Source organism: Vanessa tameamea, chromosome 31 (assembly GCF_037043105.1).
Source record: "Vanessa tameamea isolate UH-Manoa-2023 chromosome 31, ilVanTame1 primary haplotype, whole genome shotgun sequence".
Lineage (NCBI taxonomy): Eukaryota > Metazoa > Arthropoda > Insecta > Lepidoptera > Nymphalidae > Vanessa > Vanessa tameamea.
The window spans coordinates 1,622,097-1,642,284 of record NC_087339.1 but is presented as its reverse complement, the minus strand read 5'-3'; the positions used below and the strand labels follow the sequence as shown (position 1 = coordinate 1,642,284).

At 35.2% G+C, this 20,188-nt stretch overlaps 1 protein-coding gene across 1 annotated transcript in view; it reads right to left on the bottom strand.

The window, feature by feature from the left end:
- Positions 1 to 4,296: 4,296 nt before the first annotated feature.
- LOC113396830 (uncharacterized) overlaps positions 4,297 to 20,188 on the bottom strand; it is a 29,210-nt gene continuing 13,318 nt past the window's right edge. Inside the window, exons 2-9 of the mRNA XM_064220182.1 lie at positions 16,435 to 16,564; positions 11,683 to 11,820; positions 9,708 to 10,475; positions 8,903 to 9,033; positions 7,443 to 7,571; positions 6,625 to 6,882; positions 5,685 to 5,798; positions 4,297 to 5,006 (exon numbers count right to left, since the gene is read on the bottom strand). Of these exons, the coding sequence (XP_064076252.1) occupies positions 4,922 to 5,006; positions 5,685 to 5,798; positions 6,625 to 6,882; positions 7,443 to 7,571; positions 8,903 to 9,033; positions 9,708 to 10,475; positions 11,683 to 11,820; positions 16,435 to 16,557 (1,746 nt within the window). The 5' untranslated portion in view covers positions 16,558 to 16,564 and the 3' untranslated portion in view covers positions 4,297 to 4,921. The remainder of the gene's footprint in view (positions 5,007 to 5,684; positions 5,799 to 6,624; positions 6,883 to 7,442; positions 7,572 to 8,902; positions 9,034 to 9,707; positions 10,476 to 11,682; positions 11,821 to 16,434; positions 16,565 to 20,188) is intronic.

Below are 20,188 nucleotides of genomic sequence, written 5' to 3'. Positions count from 1 at the left end.
TGAATATTTGGAGAGAAGAGAATATTATTTTTTTATGTTTCGAACATTTTTTTTCTATTCATATGTCATTATTTTTATTGATAACTCTAAAGTACTATAAAAAATATTTAATAATCGTGCTTGTGTTGATCTACTTCCTTGGCGTAATTCAAAATAGTTTATAATTGCGTTCAAATAATGAATTACAAGAAGATAATAATTATGATTCTGATACAGGAAATTTATTTTTTTCACTATTATTATAAAACTCATTCGAAAATGTAAACATTCACTATTTAAGCTTAAGAAAAAATACGCTTAACTGGCGGTTCAGCAATTTCATAATGCAGTCTTCAAGTCAAATTCCAACGTGCAAAAAAAACATTTAAAACGGTGAAAACGGCACTAAACCGTTTTACCTTTGTTGCCTAATCTTTGCCAATTTATACATAGAGTATTATTATAAAAGTTGATGAATTAAATTACATACATATTCGTCTTCCTACGGATGCGTTCAGTTTTAAAAACTCTAAAACAAACTCGTAATTTCATTAATTTATTAACATTTACAGCGTAGTACGCGTATAATTTATTCAAAATCGTATAAATTATACCAATACTCTATTCCAATGAGAACAGGAAAGAACCAAAATATATCTTAATTTTTATAGGTCGGAATAGTATGACAATGTTTTCGGTAGGTTTTGAGTCCATCGCGTTGAGGCAGGAAGACTGTGGGGGGGGGACTTGGTTCGATAATGTGTTGTTTTATAAATCCACCTGCGATATTAATTAATTATAAATAAATAATTAGTCTTTAAGTTCTGTAATTGTATTGTCATCCATCTAGAATTAATAATCAAATTAGATTTCTAATATTATTTGCACAAGCCGAAGCGTGTCGCACACAAAAACACGCGCCATAATAGTATTATATGGTTTAATTATATTGTGATATTTTTTTTTCATGTTGAGATATGTCTCAGTGGAAGGTCGGAGTTTGTAAGTTTGATATAAGATTTTATCGGAGCGAAGGAATAGTTCACACACACTTGTGAACAATTATATCTTTAGTTTTGTTGTCTAGTCTCAAATATAGGTTATCATCATCGTTTTCTTCATCATCACCACCACCACCACCACCGTCATCATCACCACCACCACCACCACCGTCATCATCACCACCACCACCACCACCACCACCACCACCGTCATCATCACCACCATAACCATCTTCACTAACACAAGAACCATCATCACCACCACCACCACCACCACCACCACCGTCATCATCACCACCACAACCATCATCACTAACACGAATCATCATCACCAACACCACCACCACCGTCATCAGCACCACCACTAACCACTATCATTATAATTATAATCAGGATTTTAAGTTCCGATATCTTAAAACAAATATCATAGTATCTTAAGATACAACAATGAAGAATACTTTTGAATTAAACTTTAGTAAAATATTTGATTGTGCAAAGAAAGAAAAGCTTAAGCGCCATAATGATGCTTTTGAAAAATGAGATTTAAACACTTTGTAATATTTCATGTAAAAAAATTGTATGCTATTGGATTGTTATTGTATTGTCTTTTAAAAATTACAGAATTTTATTTATCGTCGATATGGATGTTGGGGGTGTTTATTCCCGTGCCTCGGAAAGGACTTAAAAAAGCATTAAAAAAAAAACAAAAAAAACGGTCAAATTCCTTAATTCAAAATAGAAGCATTACACTTACTTATTGATAGTCAAATCAAACACTACCACCGGTTCGGAAAAGGAAACACCCTGAGAAGAACCGGCGAAAGGAACTCAGCGGGTCTTTTTTTTGTCAATTTTATTATTTACAAATATTGAATACGAATAGAAATAGCCAGGAGGCGATCGTTTCATTCCCAAGGTGTGCTATAATATGTAATCATAAACTCACTAATTGTGTAATAACCTTTCGCACAGAAGCGTCCATAGCGTATCATTGGATTAATTATGTTTTGGAATAAAGAGTGTATCTGTGTGGACACACACATGAGCACTAATATGTCCTGTATAGTTGGTTTTTCCCTTGAGATTGACCACCTTTGCCGATCTCAAGGAAAACCAACTATAATTTCAGAAATAATTAGAAGAAGAAAATTATTTTATTTAAGGTTATGTATCGATGTGTGGTGTCTTAAGATACTGTTATGTTTAAATAAAATCATCATGTATTATTTATATACCAAATGTTTCTGAACCAATGATCAACGTCGGATGTTTGAAATCTGTCAAAATATTAAATTTTCATTGGTCGAATATTACGTCATTTGTTGCCAACGACCAATCACGACTGATCAGCGTTTCAGAAACTGACGGTTAGTGTGCGACGCGCTCATTTCTAATGTACACTATTTCTAAACTAAATTATTTTAACAGAATTAAAATTATTGATATACTTCTAACTGGCTTTTATTTATAATCGGACTAAATTACATTCCGCGGAACGAACTATCAAAGGGAATTGCCATTATGCTGTAATTGCTTTCATTGGATAAATATAATATTACTTATCGAGTAGCCGCGCAAATCGACCAATGATGTGCCAGTATTTGTTCCCTAGGAGTTTGATTCGTGGAATGGGCTTTAGTATTTTAAATTGTATTACTTTATGGGATGGACGAACTATAAGCTTATTTAAGTTGCTTGGTGGTGAGGTTCAAACTAGTCTGAGTAAGTACCACCCACACATGCGAGGTAAGTTTTGTGTTTTTTTTTTAACTTAATTACAGGCAAATGTACGTAACACCTTAGAACACAAAGTAAGCCAAGCATCGTTAGCAATGGTTTATACTTTTTGATTATCACATACATTACATTAGCAGCCTGTAAATTTCCCACTGCTGGGCTAAGGCCTCATCTTCCTTTGAGGAGAAGGCTTGGAGCATATTCCACCACGCTGCTCCAATGCGGTTTGGTGGAATAGACATGTGGCAGACTTTCGTTGAAATTAGACACATGCAGGTTTCCTCACGATGTTTTCCTTCACCGCTAAGCACGACATGAATTGTAAACACAAATTAAGCACATGAAATTCAGTAGTGCTTGCCTGGGTTTGAACCCGAAATCATCGGTTAAGATGCACAGGTTCTAACCACTGGGCCGTCTCGGCTCTCTTTGATTATATTAATAATTATAATAACATTTATTCCACACAAAAATCATCTTTAAAAACAATTACAAAGTTGAACTATGACAAAAGTCCTAATGTATAACAAAATGGTCATCAAACGAAACACAGGTCAAGTATTGGCTATCCTAGCTAGGTGTTAGCGACTAGCCCTAGCCTCCACTACGGGGTTACGTCATAGGATGTCATAATTAATTATACCCCATTATTATATACAACGATCATAATCGAATATATTTATTTTACATAATTATGTACTTGTACAATTATTGTTATGATTAGTTGTTTAATAATTTGTTAAACTTTAATTCATACTATTTTGTTTGGTACTATTTAAGACTGGCACAAATACATATACACAATTCTTTTTTTAAAAACATTTATCTGTCACGAGAAATATTGAGATGATTGGAAGTGATTGAAAAATACATTTGTTGGAGAATTATTATAAAACGTGATGTAATTTTGTCATCTTAAACTTCTGAAATTACACTATATTTAAGATATTAAGGTAAACTTAGTATTATTATAAATTTGGTTTGTGTGTTTGTTACTCAATCACTTCATAACGGCTGAACGTGTCTGAATGAAATTTAGCACAGAGATAGATTATAGTGCAGTCACATAGGGTACTTTTTATCCCGGAAAAATGAACCAAACATCTGCATAACCGCTCCCTCTTACACGTGGACGAATTATTGAGCGCGGGTTACTAAGTCCTCTATTATAGGTAGTCATGAATTAATGAACTGACTGACTTGAGAGCTAAGATGTTATGTCCCTTGTGCTCATAGTTACACTGGATCACTCATCCTAGAGGAAGGACCGGAATACAACTAAGAATTTGGCGTTAGAATATCTGATGAGTGGGTGGCACCTACTCAGACGGGCTCGCACGAAGCCCTACCACCAAGTGTACCAAACCATATGTCAATTTCGATGTTTTATATGATTTCTGTTTTTATTTTTATTTTATAAAAGTTGTCATTTATTTGCATACATTTTAAGTGCAAACTTAATTGATTTATTTTTTTATTCTTTAAAGAGGTGTTCTTATAATTGTTTGGTTCTTAAATAAATTAATTGATCTAGTGTATACCATTGTATAAATATCGTAGTTAAATTAAAAGACGTATAAACATATAAAAACTATTTATTACATCAGTCTATAACAATTCAGCTCACGCTTGTCACATATTCGCTTATGATAAAATAGTGTATAAAAAACTAAATTCATTATATAAATCCTCCTTACCATAACGTTTGACCATAGACTAACTTTAATTTTTGTTCAGTTTCATTTTGTTGATCCGACTTTGTTCTAGTTAAAATAGATGTATATTTAATTCATGAGCTAGATTAAAAAAGAAACGAATATCATTGATTATATAACAATCAAAGAAGTCTATGGTCATAAAAAAAATAGCATTTAAAAGACACCAAAATTCGATTTTAAATTTAAATAAATTAAAAAGACATCATATTTTAATGTCTTATAATTCTTAACTTAAATATAACCTTAAAAAATTGCCTCTCTACAACAGTCAAAATTATAAAACTAAACTTTTACTTTTGTACTCCTTAAATAATATTTGATAGATATATCAAAATAAAACAGATAATAAATGTTAAAAGTACTAAAAAACATTGGTCCCATAATCAAATATGTCACTGGATAACATTTGGCGCGAAAAGTTGCTTTTCAAATTTGACATTAGACGTCAAAATAAATGTTGCAACATTATATATTTATTTTTAAATATTATAATCTATTATTCGTTTGAGATTTCCTTAGCGGCTGAATGATGGATTCTAAAACGACGTTCGCTGCATTTGCTTTGCTGCATCTGCAAAGAAAAAAATACATTAAGTAGTTTTAACATCAGTTTAATTTGAAACTACTATTGAATCGTGTGGACAAATATGACACACGAGTTTGAGATTTTTTTTCTCGTTTGTCTCAAGTGAACTCTTTTCGTATATTAATTACATTATAACGTGATGGCTGTTATCGCTTAAGTAATTCGCTGTGAACTAATTGGACTGGAAATTGTTATTGTTTTTTTTTATCGTATAAGAAGAGTACGTACTGATGGTCAAGGACATCTGCAAAATAATGACAGTTGCCGGCTTTGAACGTACCTGTACAATTGACGTTAGAAATCTCCCATATTAAAGCCCTCCAGGAAAACCTCAAGGAAGATTCCTCAGCTGATACGTAAATTACCGACATGCCAAGCATACAGATGTGAAGTAAAAGTAACAGCCTGTTAACATTCCACTGCTGGCCTAGACTCTCTCTTAGAGGAGAAGTTTCGGAGCTTGCCCACGCTGCTCCAATGCGGGTTGATTATACACGTGTGACAATTTTTTTTTGCAATTAGACGTATGAAGTTGACCTCACGAAGAGTTCCTACACCTTAATTATCAAATTAAGCACATGAAAATTCAGTGTTGCTGCATTGAAATTCGATTCAAACAATCTCGGTTCTGCTTTCGGCTCCATCGACGATGATTTGCCTTACCTTGGAAACATTTCTGAACAATTAAGCTCCGTCCATCCAGTCAGTACTTCATTGAGCATGGTATCCAGCGCACGATCGGTTGGCAGTTCGCCGGTGAGCATGCGTAGAGCTAACCTAGAACATTCGAAATAATTAAAAAACTAAAGAAACAATTTATGGCACTGCCAGACTTTTGCTTAAGAGGTACGACATCCAAATTACTGGATTCGGCGTTACTAATAACGTCCCAAGTCCCAAGTTTCATCCGGTGTCCTATGTTTGTTGGGAAAAGTACTGAAGGTCAGTTAGAAGTGACGTCTCGTCTCTTACTGATTTGATAGGCGACGGAGGATGCACGATTAACGCGCTTTAATTACGTAAGCAATCATTGAAAAATATGACGAAAAAATTATTGCTAAAATTAGCCGAAGATTGTGACTCATTGTATTAATCTGGTGATAGATAACTTCAGAGCAAAAGACAATAAACAGATCACTTTGTTAATTTATTTCTATAACTTCTAAGTGTGTTTGAGTAGTGTGTACACCGGTTTTCATGGGTACGCCACATTCTCGGGTGTGATTCCCGAGTCGATGTAGAAAAAGTTCATTAGTTTTCTATGTTGTCTTGGGTCTGGGTGTATGTGGTGCCGTCGTTACTTCTGATTTTCCATAACACAAGTGCTTTAGCTACTTACATTGGGATCAGAGTAATGTATGTGATAGTATATAATAATATATTTAAAAAAAGTGTAAGATAACTAAAGGGTGAGTGAGCCAGTGTAACTACAGGCACAAGGAACATAACATCTTAGTTTCCAAGGTTGGTGGCGCATTGGTGATGTCATGGTTAATATTTCTCATAGCGCCGATGTCTATAGGCGGTGACGACCACGATCATCATGTGATGATCGAGCTTGGTTTAATATTTTTAATAAAATAACTTCATATCAAATACGTACCCATTGATCCTAGCCATTGTTCCATACGGAGGACTTAATTTCGCTGTGGCGACAAGATTTTTACAATACAACAACCAAACGCAATCCAAATCAGTGTAAATTCCGTTATTATTGCTGGCAACACTGTAACTGTCATTTTTGTTGAATGACGTTTGAAGGTGATTCAGCGCGTGAGTGTTGGCATCAATGTTGCGAGATATTTGATTCTGTATGTTGGCATTTAACGATTCTCTGTTCGAGAGCTGATTTAGAACAATTCTGTAAGAAAGTAAAACGAAATTCAAAACTACACGCCTCATTCGATTTTATATAGTTAAATTTTTTTTGTTTGTGTGTAGGTCGTAATTTATGGAACTAATGATCTAATTCTAAAGAAAATTTCATCGTGGATTTCGTTATTCCTGATTGCTATGATAGGGTACATTATTTTTATATTATATCGTTTTCTTAATTATTAATTAACCCTTGCGAAGCTGGGGCGATTCGCTAGTCATATTATAAAACAGAGTAAAAATACCCATTACAAAACAGTTACAGTCGTCTGATAGTCAGCGTTGTGTTACTACAATAATTCAGTTGAGACCAAAATAAAACACTCAGGTTCAATAGGACCTAGATATAACCCTTGAGGAACTCCCTACTCGGATATTTTGAAGGAATTAAGATTAATCACTGTATTGAAGATAAATCTTCTCAATTGTGTAAAAAGATAAAAACACAAGAATGAAAATGGACTGTAAAGCTATGAAAAAAATTTTGCAAGATATAATCAAATGCTTAACGAAAATTGATGGAAGATCAAGCTGACTTAAACGTACTTTGTATTTTTGAATGCTCTGCCCAAATGTATCGCAGCACGGGCGGTGCTCATTCCTATTTCCAATACATTTTCTAGAAGGTTCTTTCCCATGTCAAGATCTTCATTGTCTAGACGATTTTGACGTTTCCTGTAAATTTAACAAGTAATTAATACGAGGTTAAAATTACCTTTACACTTTTCCTTTAACGAAATCAAAATATTCTTATTCAACAGTAACAATAAACTTGTTATACGTGAACAACTATTGTATCTAGCCTAAAGTTTGTTATGGGTGATCTTAATGGCATATCCACACTCTTGCCAAATTTGGGAAATCCTTACTGACACTCCAATGTGTGGATCTAGCTTTTGATTATCCTTCTCTAGCTTTGCGACTAGGATGAGTATCGGTGCATTGTGCAAAAAGTCAAAGGAAATATTTGGCAAGCGTTTGCGAGGCATTGGCAATGTTATTTATGACGATGGCCTAGTTAAGTTTTTCGATTTATACAATTAATAACAAGTTTCTAGTTGGAGAGCCGAGATGGCCCAGTGGTTAGAACGCGTGCATCTTAACCGATTTTTTCGGGTTCAAACCCAGGCAAGAACCACTGAATTTTCATGTGCTTAATTTGTGTTTATAATTCATCTTGTGCTCGGCGGTGAAGGATTACATCGTGAGGAAACCTGCATGTGTCTAATTTCAACGAAATTCTGAGCCGTTCTCCTCAAAGGGAGAGGATGCCTTAGCCCAGCAGTGGGAAATTTACAGGCTGTTAATGTAAGGTGGTTTAAATTTTTCTCACATCATGAAAATATATAAAGTATAAAGGGTACTAAACACCAGAGTTAACCACACACGCGGTTGAAGTCGCTGATGGTAAATATCTTTAATTTAACGTAACAGCCTGTAAATTTTCCATTGCTGGGCTAAGGCCTTCTCTCCTTTCGATGAGGAAGTTTGGAGCTTATATCACGCTGCTACAAAGCGGGTTGTAGGATAAACACTTGGCAGAATTTCATTGAAATTAGACACATGCAGGTTTCCGCACGATGTTTTCTTTCACCGAGCACGAGATGAATTATAAACAAAAATTAATGGAGTTTTATTAGTGCTTGCTTTTTATCCTGCGTTACTTTATAAAGGCGAAAGAAACGACAGAAATAAAATAACGAAATCATATTAAGATTGATTTTTATATTTATGAAACTCAATCTTTAATAAAAAATATTATATAAAAACGCCACTTTCAATAAAGGCCGCAAATTATTAATATCTTAACCAATGACGTCAAGTTATTTCAAGGTCAAAATTTGTGTACTTTTATCTTGTTACAAAGATAAATCATCTTGTGCACGACGAGATTACAAGAGGAATTACAAACAAAAATTAAGCGTATGAAAAGTCAGTGATACTTGCCTGGTGTCGAAACCACGTTTTCCAATACATATTTTAAATCTTTAAAAACCAGTACTCACCCAAAAGCAGCCGAATTATCGTATTGATGGAAAATTTCATTGCGCTTCGTTTCGACTTTGCTGGGCTCCATGAAAAGTGCATTGAACGCAAAGACATCGGGATCTTTCAACATTTTGTAACGAGCTGACTCCTTCGACAATGAAAATACAAATTTTGGTAACACATTTGACGTCAATAGACTTAATTTGAAGCGATTGAAATTGGGAACCGCAGCTGGATATTCTAAAACCATCTTCGAGATCCACTGCGTCATCTGTTATATTTTTTATGTGAAAACAGTGTTTTACATAGGTTTTTTTTACATTATCAGCCTGTAAATATCCTACTCCTGGGCTAAGATCTCCACTCCCTTTGAGGAGAAGTTTTGGAGCATATTCCATAACGCTGCTCCGTTTATAATTATTAATTAACAATAATTATTAATTAACAACGTTAGACAATTATGAAATGTTTTGAGAATACCAATTTAAATAATAACAAAATATAATTTTAAAACCGCATATATTAGAAAGAAACAAAGAAGGTCAACTGGAGGAGGCATAACGCCTTCCTACGTGGCGATTTCTCCCAGTTCACTCTACTGTGAGCCGCGTTATAGGAATTCGTTCCAAAAAAAAACAAGTGAGTGTAATTTTTAATGCTATTTGAACCTATTCATTCTCATAGTCTGGAGTCCGACCATATAATGCAACTAGATGAAGTACAGAACCAACGCCATGTAAACTAATTTCTGTACTGAAAAATGCCGACCTAATCAAAAACTTTTTAATCTGTGCGGGAGTCACAGTCGACAGATGAGCTTACCTGAGATTCCCACGCCATTAGTTGTATATTATGTAGCAGCATCACGTCCAACGTAAGTATACCAAACGACAGCAAATTCGTATTATTGCTTAATATCATTTTCCTGCTTTGATTCGATATTGTGAAATCCTCTCCCAAATATATATCTTTCAGTTTACTCATTACGATCGTAACGTTACCTTCGATGAGACTTTCGTTCAGAGCTTTAAGCAATTGTCCAAATTCGTTACCGGTCTTTGGTTTATCTGCACTCTTGTCCTCGAAATCCGGATCAGTTGTGATCCAGTCGTGCAGTTCCTGTACTTTTTCTATCAAGTAGCTGGTCATTGTGTTACTTTGCATGTAATCGTCGTATAAATTATCGTCGTTATAATATTCTTCGTAGTTATATTCGGTTCTTTTCAGACCAGCGATGTAGTTGTCGGAGAGTTTCGTTTCCGAATCGTCTACGAAGACGTCCGGTAGTGTAGGTTTAAATTCTGGCACGTTTGCATGGATAAACTCTTGCGGTAACTTCGCTTGGTCCTTCTTCTCGATTTTCTTCTCGGGGTGATGTAGGGATGTGTCGTGAATGGGATGAAGTTGCGGTTTGGTTATAAGATTGTCGTCTGGTTTCTTTTTACCCCGGTTTGCGACTATGTTCTTGAATATGGATAGTTTTTCGAGGATGGGGAATTGGATTTCATTGTCTATCTCTTGGGATGTTGAGACTTCAGCCTCTGTTGTTGTTGGTCGTCGCTCAGGGTGAAGATTTGCGTATATTGGTTCCTAAAATTTAAAAATAATTATTTTTTACAGATTTTTGGACTTTATTTTTAAAACTGGTTGGTACACTAGTAAATGGGTTATCTGATAGTAAGTGGTCACCACTAACCAACCGAGACATCCTTATATAACCCAAGCACCCCCAACCATTTCATATTCCGAAAACAAGAACACAAATGGGAAATCAAGCACCTATCGCAAGGTTATGCATAAGTTACAACACCATTAAAAAAAATATACCTGGCATTGACATATTTAGTGATTCCTTGAATGCTTTTAAAAGAAAACTTTTCAATCATTTTATTTAAATAGTTTTAGCTTGTTAAACTTCTATTTAGGTATTTTCTATTAGGTTTTAATTTTTCTAATTTTATATTCAATAAATTTAATATATATGTATAATTGTTCCGTGTCGAGTTGTTTGTGAAAGTCATGAACGCTAGTTATTGATGTATATATTAAGAACATGATTGTCTACTTCTGAAATTATGTAAGTGTGTTAAATATATATATTGTTAGCGTGCTTAAATAAATAAATAATAAAAAAAAAAAAAAACCTTAGGAACTAAGGTGTTAAGTCCCATGTGCCTTATGCATTGGCTGATTCACCCTTCAAACCGCAACATAATTTTACTAAGTATTGCTGTCTGTATATCTGATGAGTGTCTGGGCTTACACAAAACCTTACACCAAGCAAAACACACCCAGAAACATAGTAAAGTATTAGTGTCATAGAACTATTCTGAAACAATTTACATAAATCTATCTTGCTCGTTAAATGTCGAAAGACTAACAGTGAGATAAATACGATAACAGTCAACCTCGGATATTACTGACAATTCACGATTGAGTTTGGTTAGTTTCGAATTACAGAATAGAGCTTCTGACCTTTTCTGATGCAAATTTAAAACATATATATATTTACTAATTTACATGAAAATCAGCTCAAAATTAAATACCAAATATTACACTTCCTGATAAGCCACAGTGACGGATAATCACTTAACTGATCTATATACCATTCTGGTGTAAAACCACGACATGGGAGTTTCAGTTTATTCAAATGTATTTTTTTATCCACGAATTGGAAACCTTCGGAAAGGTACCGGGTACCTGGGGATGGTTAAATGGATTTTCTCCACTAAATGGCCGTTGTCGTCACGGGTTGGAGAGGCTGCAGGGACTAGGATAACATAACACAATCACTAACCCTGGCTTCAGCATATACTTCCCTCGGAGCGTAGCTTTCACTGGTGCCCCATCTGGTGATAACGATGGTCGCAAGAACCAGCGCACCGCATACCGCAAAGCATGACGCACTTGCTATAATCCAGACCTTCAAAGGCACCTGGAAAGTCGAAATATTGTAATCAAATAATCGCTGTCCTTTAAGCAACAGGTGGTTTTTTTTATGTGATCGGTGGTGGACAGGAGGCTCAGCTGATGAAAAGTGTCTACCACCGCCCATGGACATCTGCAACACCGGGGGGCTTTGTGCAAGGGTAGGTACCATCCACTCATCAGACATTTTATCGCCAAACAGCATAATTTAGTATTATTGTGTATCGGAGTGAGCCAGTGTAACTATAGACAAGCACAAGGGACATAACATCTCATTTCCTAAGGTTTGAGGCGCATTGACGATGTAGGGAATGGTTAATATTTCTTACAGTACTGTCTATGGGATTTAGTGACCACTTACCATCATGTGGCCCATTTTCCCGTCGCGTGCCTTCGTCATAACAAAGCAAAATCGTTTAGAATGTTCTAGTATTATTAATTTCATTTATTCCGGCTCATTAAGTATCTTTAAGGAACTTTGGACGTGAAAATTAAAGTGGATATAAGCAGTTAAGCGGGATAGTGCTGTAGTATAAATAAAGATATTGTTGGCGCAAGCGCCTGTTAAAATTGTGAAGCAATTTAGTATATGGACGTTACGGAACGATTTAGATATAAGGCGCTTTATTTATTGTAATTTATTATCTATCCCGTCATAAAATATGTAACGCAATAAAAAAATAAAAATTTTCATTGCAACTAAACTACGCCTTTTTTAATGTCTCCTCGTTAAATACTATCAAAATCCGCAACAGATATATTCATCGAGAATTATTTGTTATGCAAATAACTGTCCTATTAGCAAATGCAATACGTGATTTTCAGGGTTGTTTATATTAATTCCTTCTTCAATTGGAATATATTACATATATATATGTTACTGTAAAAGCTCGAACTACGGTAAATCTTAAGATGTTCCAGTAAAACCTAAGATTTACCGATTATGAATGGTAAATGTCCATAAAAATTTTGGATTCGAACTTTTACCATCATTCACTTGGTAAATCTCAGGATTTACATGTTAGGTTAGGTTAGGTTGGAATGGTAAAAGTCCGAAAAAGTCGTCCCTTTATAATAATTACTTACATTTACCAACTCTAGTCGGTAAATCTTAGGTTTTACTAGAAAATCTTAAGGTTTACCTTAGTTCGAGCTTTTACAGTAACATATATACTGTACGTATATATACACATATATTCAAGTAAATCAAAGTCAAAATATTCTTTATCGAAGTATGCTTATAAAAGCACTTCTGAAACGTCAAGTTACAGAGATGAAGAACCGGCGAGAAACTCAGTAGTAACTCTTTTCCACCATTTAATTAGAGTATAATTAGAATATATGTAAACAACAATTAATTTTATATATCAAAGAAAGTCAACAAATACTAAATCAACCCCTTTTATTCTTAATATAATCTTGTATGGAGTTATATGTTTATATATTTATAAATGTTTTTGTTGATATGTGGTTTAAAAAATCTTATACCAAATAAATAAATTCTAATAAACATCAATAGAGATCTAGTTTGTGGGCTTAAATGTAGGTATTTGAAGTTAAATAAATCAAAAATCATCATTGAATAATAAGCATGATATTTTAATGAATAAAACCTCTTGCGTAGTATCATTATTAGAATCTAACGACCGCTGTAAACCGACGGTAACAGCTTCCGTCTATCGTTACCACATAATTACTTAACGGTAACGCGTACTTGGAGTTCTCTTACAAGTAGAGTCGCCAGACTTTTTGAAAATGTCAGGGACAAGTCTCCGTTTAAAAGCGAACCGGGTTTACCCGGGAGGAACGATATTTGAGTTGGGGTCGTTGATTTAAATTCTCGATGCTAGTTAGTACAATAGAAATTGCCAATAAACATATTTATATCGACGACCTCCGTGGTCGAGTAGTGTGTACACCGGTTTTCATGGGTACGCCACTCCGAGGTCCCGGGTTCCATTCCCGGCCGAGTCGATGTAGAAAGACTTCATTAGTTTTCTATGTTGTCTTGGGTCTGGGTGTTTGTGGTACCGTCGTTACTTCTGATGTCCATAACACAAGTGCTTTAGCTACTTACATTGGGATCAGAGTAATGTATGTGATGTTGTCCAATATTTATTTATATTTATTTATATAACATTTTACAGAGGACTTAAATGTATTATTTAGCAACAATAAAAAAAAACTAAATTAAATTAATTGAATAACTATACGGGCATGGGACCATCCATTTATTATGTAAGACTATTTTCGCTAGTTTTTGACCCCCTCCCCCCCTAATATAGAAAAAAATAAGAACTGGCCGATCCCCTCCCTCCCTCTTTAATATTTATTACGTAAGAATCTAAAGGAGAAAATGAATACACGTTTGGTTTATTTTACTGTTTATTTGTCAAAGTAATAACTTTTGATATGTGTTTATTTGTAATTTCAAAGATTCTAAAGGTTCGCATCCGTGCGAACCTCAGCAATCGCGCGGTTTCCCGCGTTTTTTTTAAATAATTTTAATTTTTTTGATCTTACGTAAGAACTATCGAAACTCCTTCCCACCCCCTTGTAAGAAAACATAAGACATGGTCCACGCCCCTCTCCCCCTAAATCATCTTACGTAATAAATGAATGGCCCCCATGAACTAACGGGCATTAATTCTAGAGAAAACACGCCATCCAAAAGATTGTCCTGTGGCATTGTACCCAGAACGCAGGCACTGTTACCTCTCATCCATTTGGGAACAACAATGCCACGACAGGCGCAATGATACATAGAAATGTCAACCAAAATACCTGGGGGTATTTTTTTATTTACTTTTGAGGCTTAAAGTCACGCGCACGGAGTCACGGGCACAAATTAGTGACAAATTAGATTGGACTCAGTATTTGTTCATTTCTAGGGTATTATATAAATTTAATTGTACTTCATTGACATACTTTGTAATTGTAATGGTGGAAAAGATTAACTATTGAATTTCTTGCTGGTTCTTCTACTTTCCGAACCGGTGGTATCTTTACATTTAAATCAACACTAACATGACCATTTACAAGTGCAATTACTAACAATTTTTTTTGGGTTGATTCATAGGCACAGCTAGCAAATATTATAAATGCGAAAGTGTCTCTCTGTTTCATGGCCAAACCACTGAACGGAAGCAAGCTTAAATCCCAAAGACATTTTTCTACCTTAAACCTGATGAACAACTCCTAAATGCGAGCGAAGCCACGGTCTAGAACTGGTCGCCTATATAAATATTCTAGTTGTAACAATTAGGTAAATAACTTATGTTTTATTAAAATTCGTCATGTATTGCAACATTGTTGAAATAAATACAGAGTATGTCCCGTCGGGACATTTATTATAATGCCTGAAATACGGGACGTCCCGGGAATACGGTACGTCTGGACATGCTACATAATAGTTACTGGTTACTCGTTGAATCCTCGCAAGTACAAAGGTTTTTCTTAAAGAGAATTTATGTGAGTTTCGTTTAAAGGTTTTGTAAAGTAATATTGTCACCTTCGCCTTCAACTTAATGTGTGTTGATGACGAATTTATTATAACTTAAAAATAGTATCTTACCGAGTTAAGAAATAGAGGTAATTAAATCTTAACTTAGGGATAGCCCACAACAACAATTTTTTTATCCTTTACATTTTACGAGAAATAATGGCTTATTTTTGAAGCGATTTTAAGCAATATAGCATTAATCCTTATCCAATTAAGTACCTTAAATACATTGTGCATTTAATATAGATCAATATGGCTCTTTATAGTAAGTAATTTAAATGAATATTTTCAAAAGATATATTAGATTTAAAACGAAGGGACATAGCGGTTTGTATTGTCTAATGACTGAAAAACTGTGAACTAATTTGATGTAATTTTGTATGAAACATTATTATACGTAAAACTCCTACCTACTAATAGTTATTATTTTAAAAAGTTATAAGTTAAATCTTTGGTCCTACGCCTTATTGCATATTGTATTTCAAATGTTGGAAAAAAGTAACTATTGAGTTTCTGGCCGGTACCGCAGAATCTACGTCCAAAACCGGTGATAGCATTACTTTTAATATTAACTCTGTAAAATGACGAAGTGCCTGTGAAGGCCTACTCGAATAAAGTATATTTAGATTTTGCGTTTTGATAGCGAAAAACACCACCAACCTTGGGCGTCATTACGTTATACCCCTCGTGTCTGTAGTTAAACTCTCTCACCCTTCAAACCAGAACACAACAACTAAGTGATACGATTTGGCGATAGAATATCCAGGGCCGGACCGTTACTTTAGGGGTCCAGGGCTAACACTACTTAGGGGCCCACCTGAACGTAGACTTGAATTAAATTAATTGAATGGGTTTGATTAATTGCAGGACTCGAAAGGCTGCAAACCATACGATCTTGTATTTGGATTGTTTCGCCATATCGTCTATTTTTGACTTTGACTTGACTTAGCTGGGGCCCTCTTAAATCCACGGGGCCCTGGGCTGAAGCCCAAAAAGCCATATGGTAGATCCGGCCCTGAGAATATCTGATGATACCTACCCAGACGGGCTTGCACTAAGACCTCTTAAAATCTTCACATAAATTTTTGTTTGATCCCTATAGGTGCAACGTCAACTTACACTGGTTTTAGCGGGCAGGATGTCTTCAGGTCTTGGCGGTAGCGGTCTCGAATGCCAGTGCGGCGAAACCGTCGTGCGACTGTCGCGCGATGGCGGACGCTTTTCATATTCGTATTGGAACATCTTTTATCTGAAACAAAAATTTAATATCGATATCTATACATATAATAAAAAAATTGGAGTGTCTGTTTGTAATATGAGAGCCGAGATGGCCCAGTGGTTAGAACGCGTGCATCTTAACCGATGATTTCGGGTTCAAACCCAGGCAGGCACCACTGAATTTTCATGTGCTTAATTTGTGTTTATAATTCATCTCGTGCTCGGCGGTGAAGGAAAACATCGTGAGGAAACCTGCATGTGTCTAATTTCAACGAAATTCTGCCACATGTGTATTTCGCCAACCCGCATTGGAGCAGCGTGGTGGAATATGCTCCAAACCTTCTCCTCTAAGGGAGAGGAGGCCTTTAGCCCAGCACTGGGAAAATTTACAGGCTGCTAATGCTAATGCATAGATAACACCTCGCCTTATTGGTTCTACTGGTGACAGGAGGGCTGGTTCGTTTTTAGCCCAGAGGAACGGAATTGAGATTCAACGGGGAAATGCGGCTAGCATTCTTGCCGCCATTCCACGCGGTCAAGATTTATACAGTAACTATTTTTTAATTCTTAAGTAAATATATTCCCTTATATATAAAACGGGATATATATGATGAAATAAATATATGTCACATAGAATAATATATATTATATACGAACAACAGTTACATGTAACACGCGTGCGAATATTCAGCGCAGCGTGAAATCGCTTTAGGAATCGTGAGAACTTATTATTTTGTAACGTTACACCGCTGTTACGCTACGGTCACATCTGTGTTACCTGCATAATGACGCTAGTCTGGTCGCTACATTTTATTTAAGAAATTAAATTTACCACGAGTTCTGGGTAAGGTACGAGATCTTGTTAATCATACAGCCTATTCCAATGGAAGTAGGAGAAAAGATAAACAAACCTTAGATTTACGTATTTCATGCGATTCGCTAATAACTCAGCTATGTTGTGCACTACTGAGAGTTTATGATTAATATATATTTATTTATAATACAACCGAGATGGCCCAGTGGTTAGAATGCGTGCATCTTAACCGTCGATTTCGGGTTCAAACCTAGGCAAGCACCACTGAATTTTCATGTGCCTAATTTGTTTTTATAATTCATTTCGTCATCGGCGATGAAGGAAAAAATCGTGAGGAAACCTGCATATCAACGAAATTCTGCCACATGTGTATTTCACCAACCCTCATTGGTGCAGCGTGGTGGAACATGCTCCATGCTTACTGTTAATGTTATAATACAACACTACTGCGCTTAACTACTTATTTCCACTTTGATTTTAATTCCATAATTACGATTTTCATCGACGTTCGAAACGCCATTTCGCAAATCCATAGTGAATATCATAGTATTGTTGAACGAAGTTTGAGTGACGTCGCCGGGGAAGTGACGTCACCGGACAGACGACGTGGAAGAAGAAAATATATGACAGACGGGCGGCGAGGCAGCCATATTTTATTTGACAGAATAGATAGAATTGAATAGTCGGTTGCTTATGATACGAGTTCTTTAATGTTTTTGTTATTTGGCTGTATATGATTGTTACTTGTGTATATTTTTTTCAATATTTGATGATTGATAGACTATTATAGATTAATCAAGCTCTCGACCAATGATATCGCGTCAATTTGGTGTCTGTTATATTTATTTCATATGGTTGGAATAGAGTAGAATCTTAATAGATGATTCTAAGTTCAAACCCGGGGCAAGAATTCACCTCGTGCTTTGTGCGAAAAACATCGCGAGGAAACCGAGGTGTAGGGAGAGGCTTTAGCCCAGCAGTGGGATGTTTATAGACTGTTATTTTTACTTAACATGTTGCTTGGCATGTTGTTAACATACCGGCTAAGGAATAATCTTTCGCCTGAAGTTTTCACAGAAGGCCTATATCATAGAATTCAAATATCAACCATACAGGTTCCTTCAAAGCCGTTCAAAGACTTTAAAACCTAAAATTATGACCAATCACAAGATCGTTCAAACGAAACGGACAAACAGCGTTCTATCCTCTTCTCTCATACGTGATATCAACAAGCATGAACGAAACCGCTCATGCATGGTTTCATCTTAAATTTCTTCCTAGTTATGTCTTGACGCTATGCTCTACTTGCATCTCGCATCCGTATTGGGTTCGATGCCCGACTCAGATAATATATGTGCTAGGCTTAGAGAAACTCATTCGCTATGAGACAATTTTCAAGGTCAGTCCGTTTATCTTTAATAGCAAGTGGACTCTACCGCCCATAGACATTTGGTGTTTTTTTTTTCAGTAGGACAACCAACAACAGATACAAAATTATCTTGGCAAATGTTCTTCTATTTACAGGTAGTCTCACCATGGACTATCACATAACTATATAAATTAAACATAATCAATGATCCGAGATGAGAACTATACTGAACATTTTTTTTTTAAATATAATATAATAAATAATAAAACCAATAAGATTTACCATAAACTAAGAAATGACCACAGATAAAATTATTTGTTTTTCGATTGAACCGAGGGCGGCTATCGTGACATATGTCAAAATCTTTTACTTGATTACTAAGTGTGACGACCTCCGTGGTCGAGTAGTGTGTACACCGGTTTTCATGGGTACGCCACTCCGAGGTCCCAGGCTCGATTCCCGGCCGAGTCGATGTAGAAAAAGTTAATTAGTTTTCTCTGTTGTCTTGGGTCTGGATGTTCGTGGTACCGTCGTTACTTCTGATTTCCCTAAACACAAGTGCTTTAGCTACTTACATTGGAATCAGAGTAATGTATGTGATGTTGTCCAATATATTTATATATATATTTAAAGTATTGTAAGAAATATTAACCAGAAAAATGATGCATGTACTTAGTAGCGTTGAGATGTTGTACATCTTCGGCGACATTTAGAATTTGTAATAAAATAAAAATTGTACAATAAGGTAAGGTGTGAAGTTGTCTATTTCGAGCGACTTGACACTTAACTGTCAGTTTAGCGAGCAACTTCATCGTGTAGTTTACACGTCAACGTGTGCGCGCGCGTCATAAAAAAAATCACCCTCATCAAAAGTCAATAATAAAATAGTAATCAAAGAGTTCAAATAACTCGCCCAATTGAAATCATTCATTTCTGACGATTCAAAACATTTAATAAAATTAGACCTTACACGATTGGATCTGTGCATATGAGAATAAAAAGTTATTATGTCAAAAATACAATGTTAAAATAAATATCTATGAATATATTTGAAATAAAATAAATCTCACCAGCTTGATAGAATGAAAATATTTAAATTATAATGAACATTTAAGTTTTAATGATTGCCCTAAGAAATGAAAACAAAGACCTTATGTAGACTATTCATACATCAAAAAATATAACTATACCCTGTTCAAGTTAGCTTGATCTTTTTGACAGACGGGCTAGTGATGGGAAACAGAAAAATATAACATATATAACAGTCGATGGAATAATGGAATTCGTAATTCAAATTAGAATTCAATTTTTTTTACCTTATTTTTCTAAAAAGAGTTATACGAGCTAAAGAGACTCCAACCAAAAGGACCCTCCGTTCGTAACAATAACTTAACAATGATCTTATAATGATTTTTTGTAATCAATATTTGGAACAATTACTGTCTTTCGTGTCCCTACCGTCCGACCGATGT